The sequence below is a fragment of the Lygodium microphyllum genome, chromosome 23 (genome assembly GCF_053477565.2).
Source record: "Lygodium microphyllum isolate KBCC chromosome 23, Lygodium_microphyllum_v1.1.10, whole genome shotgun sequence".
In the NCBI taxonomy this organism is placed as follows: domain Eukaryota; kingdom Viridiplantae; phylum Streptophyta; class Polypodiopsida; order Schizaeales; family Lygodiaceae; genus Lygodium; species Lygodium microphyllum.
In genome coordinates, this window is record NC_141157.1 from 38,159,978 (window position 1) to 38,167,369 (window position 7,392).

Genomic DNA, 7,392 nt, shown 5'->3' on the forward strand with positions numbered 1-7,392 from the left:
CTCATCATGCTAAATGGTTTGATAGCAAGGAGCAGATGCAGAATGAGGAATATGTTGCCACTGGTGATGATACTTTACATAAAATCACTCATATTGTTAGTGTGCCACTTGTTACGAAAGATGGGATTAAGAATAATCTTGAAGATGTACTTTATGTGCCCACAATAACTAAGAACTTAGCATCGGTTGGTCAAATGACAAATCAAGGATTGCAGGTGAGATTCAATAAGTTTGGATGTTTCATCGAGAAGTTCCATAATGGAAGAACTGGCAAGGTAATTGCTCATGGTAGAAAGAAAGAAAGATTATTTGCTTTGGGTGTAGGTATTCCAGTGATTCAAAACTCTATGTATGTTGAGAAAGGACATGGGCAAGATAAGGATGTGGAATTATGGCATAGAAGGATTGGTCATGTCAATTTGCAAAGATTGAAGCAAATGCAATCAAGACAGATAGTCCGTGGTCTACCGCATTTTGGATATGTAAATTTTGATCATATATGTGAGGCTTGTCAATTTGGTAAGCAGTCCAGATTGCCATTTTCAAAGAAGGGGAGAATAAGCAGCTATCCTTTGGAAATGGTACACTCAGATATTTGGGGCCCATGTCAAAATGTTTCCATGAGCGGAAGATGTAGATTCTATATCACCTTCATTGATGATTTTAGCAGAATGACTTGGGTGTATTTTATGCAGCATAAAAGTGAAGCATTTGAAAAGTTTTTGGAATTTAAATATATGGCTGAAAAGCAGTTTGGATGCTACATAAAATGTTTGAGGTTAGATAATGGTGGAGAATACATGTCATATGAGTTTTGTGATTTCTTGAGAGATCATGGTATCAAAAGGCGATTGACATTCAGGTACACACCTCAGCAAAATGGTGTGGCTGAAAGGAAGAATCGGATCATTGCAGAGGTTGCAAGGACAATGATAAACCAAATGAACATGCCATTGTCATATTGGGTAGAAGCAGTGCATATTGCAGTTCACATTATGAATAGAACACCTATAGCCTTGACTCATAATATGTCACCATATGAGAAAATGTATGGTAGGACACCCACCGTTGCATACCTTAGAGTCTTTGGATGTGTTTGTTATGTTCATGTTCCGGATGATTTGAGAAAGACGATGGAACCAAAGGCTGTAAAATGTATTTTCCTTGGATATCCTCATGAGAAGAAGGGATACAAATGCTATGATCCAGTAAGTAAGGAAGTATCCATAAGCAGGGTTGTCAAATTCAATGAATATGAATCATGGTACAAGCCCAAAATTGTAGTGGATGTTGATTCCTATGAAAGCAGTGATGATGATGGCTATAGAAGGAAAATTTCAGCAAGCAACAAGGCTGAAAATCAGCATGTGGAAGATGCTTCAGGACCTCAAGAGAATGTGGAAAGCAGTAACAGTTACAGTCCATGGAGTGGTAGATTGAGAAATACACAAAGGAGTGCAAAAGTTGCAAAAGGAAAGAGACCTATGGCTGAAAGTTCAGAAGATGAATCTATAGATGATGAGTATGGCATTCCACATGTTAAAACACCAGGCACTAGAAGTGCAAGAAAGTATGTTCCACCATACACTAGATCGGTTGAGACACATGGTAGTGCACCTCAATTGAGAAGATCAAAAAGGGTAAGACATCCGGTTGATAGATTGACTTATAATGGGTTCATGAAGATGCATTATGCATACATGGTTTCTTATGTACAACATGTGGAGCCTACTTGCTTTGAAGTAGTAGTAGAGAGCAAAGAGTGGAGACAAGAAATGGATGAAGAGAGGATGCACTAAGGAAAAACAAGACTTGGGATTTGGTGAAATTACCTCATGGCAAGAAATCCATTGGATATAAATGGATTTATAAGGTCAAATGTAAGTCGGATGGTTTCCTTGAGAGGTATAAAGCAAAGCTGGTTGCAAAAGGATATGCACAAACTTACGGTTTAGACTATGAAGAAACATTCAATCCAGTAGCTAAAATGACGACAGTGAGATCGGTGATTGCCTTGGCTTCTATCTATGGTTGGAAGCTTTATCAAATGGATGTGAAAAATGCATTTTTTAATGGCAACTTAGAAGAGGAAGTGTACATGGATCAGCCAAAGGGCTATGTAGATCCAAAATACCCACATTATGTATACAAGTTGAAGAAGGCTTTATATGGATTGAAGCAAGCACCAAGAGCATGGTGTGATAGAATCAGCAAATTCTTATGCAGTATGGGATTTCAGCAGAGCAAAGCTGATTATTCACTTTATGTGAGACATACAGAAGATGATATGATTGTTGTTATCATCTATGTTGATGACCTCATTATTACACGTACATTTGAGAGGGAGATTGCTAAAGCATGGGTTACATAAAGAATTTGATATAAAGGACCTTGGTTTATTGAGATACTTCTTGGGTATTGAGGTTATTGATACACCTCATGGTATATGGCTGATACAAATGCAATATGCATTGGAGATGTTGGAAAAACATGGGATGACAAGATGTAAACCGGTTGATACACCATTGGATCAAAATGTTAAGTTAATGGATGATGGATCTTATGTTGAGGATGTCACTATGTTCAGAAAGATGGTTGGTATTCTTATCTACTTGACCATTACAAGACCAGACTTGAGTTATGCTGTTGGATTGATAAGTCGGTTTATGTAGAAACCATTCAAATCACATTTGGATATAGTGATTAGAGTTCTTAGGTATGTGAAGAAGACAGTTGGCTATGGCTTGTTTTATGAAAAAGGAATCAAGCCTACATTGTTTGGATACTCAGATGCAAATTGGGCAGGTAGCTCTATGGATAGAAGATCTACTAGTGGCTATGCATTCTCATTTGGTTCAGCCATGGTAAGTTGGAGCAGTAAGAAGCAACCTACAATTGCTCTATCAAGCACTGAAGCAGAGTATAGAGGCATTGCATTGGCAACATGTGGGCAGACATGGCTGAGATTGATCTTATATAACATGGGGATAGAGATTGATGGTGGAGTCATTATGTATTGTGACAATGTTAGCAGCATAATGTTGGCAAAGAACCCAGTCTACCATGCAAGGACAAAATACATAGAAGTGCACTATCACTTCATTAGAGAAAAAGTCATTGATGGTGAGATTGACTTGGTCCATGTCAAAACAAATGACCAAGTTGCTGATATCTTTACCAAAGCATTAGGTAAAGATAAGTTTGAGTATTTCAGGAGTGCACTTGGAATATTACCTTTGCAAGCTCCTTCTGAACTTGAGGGGGAGTGTTGAGAAATAAGGTTGAGAAATAAAGAAAAAGCCTTATCCTTATTTATGGTTGTAAAGTGTGTGTTAGAGAAGGGAGAAGAATGATGATGGAGAGGAGAGTAGGTAGCTCCGATCACAATTAATTGTTTTTTTCGAAGGTCTTCCACTAATGTAAGTTCATCAAGAGGAAGGCAAGCTTTACAAGATTCTAACCCAAGAATGCCTTGATAATCACCATATTATATCGATTAAGAAAAACTAAAAAGCCTTAGATACAATAGCCTTGGGTTTGCCAAATGAAATCTTGCATCACATGCTATCGTATAAATTGAATTTAAAAGAGAATGAATAACAACCATTCCCACTCATACTTTCAAAGCATCAAGACACATCTTGCAAAAAAATTGAATATCAACCTCATGGAGGTGTTGTTGAAATGAGTTGAAAAGTATCGACAAAAAATGCATATGAAACCATGGTGGCCAAACTTTAAAAACACGTCTAATGTGAAGATTCAAGATGTAAAGAAGTAGAAAAACCCAAGTGCTACCACTGGCAATCTCTTGATTACAGGCAGAGTGTCCAAAAGAGGCAGAGGAAGAGGATCCACTGTCACCAGCAACTTAAATGCAATGTTATATTGCTACTATGACTTTCCAGTAAGGGAGCCCATTGATACCAGAACTAACCCAAAAGCAAAGCCCCCATGTGATAAAGAACCAGCACCTACCTTGAACACTTCAAATTTTCAGTTTTGTGCTTGTATCATGATGTAGACTGAAGATGAAGCAAAAGAAGAGGTCTCCTGAAGTGAAGCATCAGCATACCTGTTTTGAGCCCTCAGAATTGTGACTCCTCCATGATTCCTGCACCAATTCACGTTTTACTTGCATTATCAGACTCCCTTTTGCCTCGATTAGGCTCATCCTATCGTAGCTACTCTCATTAGTTCTATAGAGTCCTCGTTTACAGCTTTTTCCCCCCTTTTCATTGGTTTCTAGGGCCCCATGGGGGAGGGTAATGTCAAAGCAGTAGAAGAATTGGACATATAACTGTTGTTGAAAGTAGGTCGCTGGATTAGATCAACGAGAAGAATTACCTTGTTATTGTCTAGGGTCTAGGGTTCGGGTCCATTTAGGCCACTTTGTATGCTTGCAATAAATAAGTTTGATTGTTTCTCAGTCGTCACCCTCTTGTTTCAATCTTCAAAGTCCAATCCATAATGCTTCTAGCACAATTTCATTATACATAGCTTGTTGTGCTTGATCCAAACAGAGTTTTCCAGCATGCTGGTGCGTCAAATAGTTGAGTTATAGGACCAGTCTAAACGTTTAAGTACAGATTATTATACACCCAGTCTCCACATCAAATTTGATGTATGCCTGAAGGTCCAAGAGGCAACTGCACCAGCTGTCCTGCTGTCACAAATTGAACCAAAACTGAAGCCATAAATTTGTTTATTTAAGTCCTGTCACTATCATATAAATTTCTCCAACTTCTATTCCGGTAACACTATCATATAAATTTCCTTCAAAATAAGAATTGCCTTAAATACCAATTCTAGTGATTTATATGTTTTACCGCTTCAAACTCAAGTATTGAACTAACCAAGAATACTGGCGAATGAATGTTTGATCCATTAACAGAAAAACCATAAATTAGCACCATGCTTCAGAAAAAAGTGCACAGACTTAGCAAGGAGTTCCAAGCTAAATTATGTGTTGGCAGTGATTTGCCGATGCCTTGTTTCCTATCAATCAGATCTTGAATATCTGTTGATCACTGGATAATTTTTTAGGGGATTCATTATTGTATAATTGCAGTTCTTCCCAAGAAAAAGGCTGTTCAAACATAGATATACAACACCTAGAGACCACGAGTATTCTGAGTGAATGTGCTGTGCAAAAGTACTAACCCTGCACGGGAAGCAAAGAGGCTTGTACTTCAACAGACTCAAGGCAGAGAGATAAAGATTGTATCTAGCCTGTGCACGCCATCCCGTAAGAACCTTAAGTCATCTGCATTGACAGTTGAGGAAACGCTTTCTAGTGGTCACATACAGAATGCCCTAATTTGCACTAATTCTCTAGTGAGGGATCAAAAAATCTAATTGGCAGTTTTCTTACTATGAGAGATCAAAACCAGCAGTTTTCTCCAGTAAGGCATCTTAGAAACCTAATTCACAGTAATCCTGGTAGGAGAGATCTGAACTGGAAGTTTTCTCCAGTAAGCGATTGCAAAACCCTAACTACCTATCTATAAGAGATCGGAAGAAGCAGTTTCCTCCAGTGGTGGAAGCTTATTCGCGTTTATAAGAGATCAGGACACAAAAGCCCTTATTTGCGCATTCAAGAGATCAAAACAAGCAGTTCTCTCGAACGAGGGATCGAGAAAACAGAAAACGAGGAAGAAGATTTGGGACTAACCTTTGTCTGAAAGTTCACTTTAGGAGGCTTGAAAGGGTAGTCGGGAGGGAAATGGATCATGACGAAGAAGACACCGCCTGCGTAGGGGCTATCGGCAGGGCCCATGATGGTGGCTTGCCAGTGGAACAGGTCCTCGCCGACAGGCCCAGCGCTGCAGGATGTGGGGGGGTCCTTCTGCAGGTCTTGAAGCTCCTTCTGAATGCGCTTCGACGCCATCTCTCTCTCTCTCTCTCTCTCTCTCTGTATCCGCCTCTTCTCCTCTGACTGAGACGAGCGTGGCTATGGCGGCGGGCGCGGCTATGGCGGACGCAGGTCAACAAACCTTCACGATCGCGAGACAATAATGATAGATGCCCACGCTTGACCATGATGGCCTACGTTACAGAACGAGGCCACGTCATCCCCGTCCGACGTGGCATTGGCCTTAGTTGATAGCCATCGCTTGCGTGGATTACTTCTCAGGCAACCCGTCCACGTCAGCTACATCCGACGTGGCATCCATGAATCAAGATTTCCCAAGATTCGCATTCATTTCTAAGGAGGTGTTCACGCACGGGTGAAACTGGGAATACACTGTGATTGGTTTCCTTCACATGTAAGCAAAGGAGTTTGGATCAAGGAAAACCTGGAATTTATGTGAAACCAATATTGGACCTACTAACATGCAAGGGATCGTGTGCTCACACAAGAAGTTTCTGACATTTTCTCACGTGGATAAAGGAGGTCTTTTCTCTTGTTTTTCCCTATAGTGTTCAACATCATGAGCTTCTACTTGAGAACCACCACATACCTAGGTAGGTGTGTGGTTGGGGACAGGGGGTTGTCAGCCCCCACCATGTGTGATTGGGGGGCCAAGGGTTGTCTGTTCAGGGTGGAGGTTGATAGCCCCTACCTCAACCACACCTAGCTAGGTATGTGGTCCCTCCCTCACAGCACAACGTTTCGTAATTCACAATGTGGGGATTGTAGTGGGAATTTGTCTAAGACTTCTTGTGTCACTTTGAAACTAATGTCATGGGCCATGATCAAGAGCACCTGCCACTATCGAGAGGATTGCTTTTTTTTAGCTTCTATGTACCTCAAAAAGAAAGTATATCTTAAACACAAATGGCAAATATGATCTTTTTTTAAAACCTTTCATTCACTAAATTTGGATAGAGTGAAGAATAAATATTATTTATTTATAAATATAACTCATTTTTAAAACCATGAGATGAGAACTCGTTTATGGAATGAAAACATGAAACTATTCTCATAACTAGTTTTTGGTTCTCCCTCTCAAATTTCCAAATGTTTGACACACTAAATGAATGCACTTTGCAACTATGGATCTTCATGTTAGTAGTGAATGAGGCTTAGTATGTTGGATCTAGGTTTTGCTTCCTTATTTTGTGAATTCATTCAAATTAAAAATGATCGTGTAAAGAAAAATGCATGCAAGTTGTAATAATTCAAATAAATCATGGAAAAGTTTCAAAGGTTTAGTACATTGATACAATATTCACACATCCCTCACGGAGAAGTTTCAAAGGTTCAATACATTGATACAATATCATGCATCCCTCATGGAGAAGTTTCAAAGGTTCAGTACATCGATACAATATCACGCATCCCTCATGTCGGAGGAAGGAGGGGATGAAGGATGGGTTTACGTTTACATATCTCTCATGTGAATCTACACTACTAGAAGGTTATCACATATGCATACACCTATCAAA

General features: G+C 39.6%; 1 protein-coding gene across 2 annotated transcripts in view; it reads right to left on the reverse strand.

The window, feature by feature from the left end:
- The window catches only part of LOC148016080 (ubiquitin-conjugating enzyme E2-17 kDa-like), a 31,868-nt gene extending 25,837 nt beyond the window's left edge, over nt 1-6,031 (reverse strand). The window contains exons 1-3 of one of the 2 annotated variants that reach the window (XM_087664024.1): nt 5,675-6,031; nt 4,076-4,114; nt 3,918-3,974 (exon numbers count right to left, since the gene is read on the reverse strand). In XM_087664024.1, the coding sequence (XP_087520150.1) occupies nt 3,933-3,974; nt 4,076-4,114; nt 5,675-5,890 (297 nt within the window). In that variant the 5' untranslated portion in view covers nt 5,891-6,031 and the 3' untranslated portion in view covers nt 3,918-3,932. Of the gene's footprint in view, nt 1-3,917; nt 3,975-4,075; nt 4,115-5,674 lie in introns of those variants that run through there. The other variant, XM_087664023.1, reaches the window with a different exon arrangement.
- Between the last annotated feature and the right edge of the window lie 1,361 nt (nt 6,032-7,392).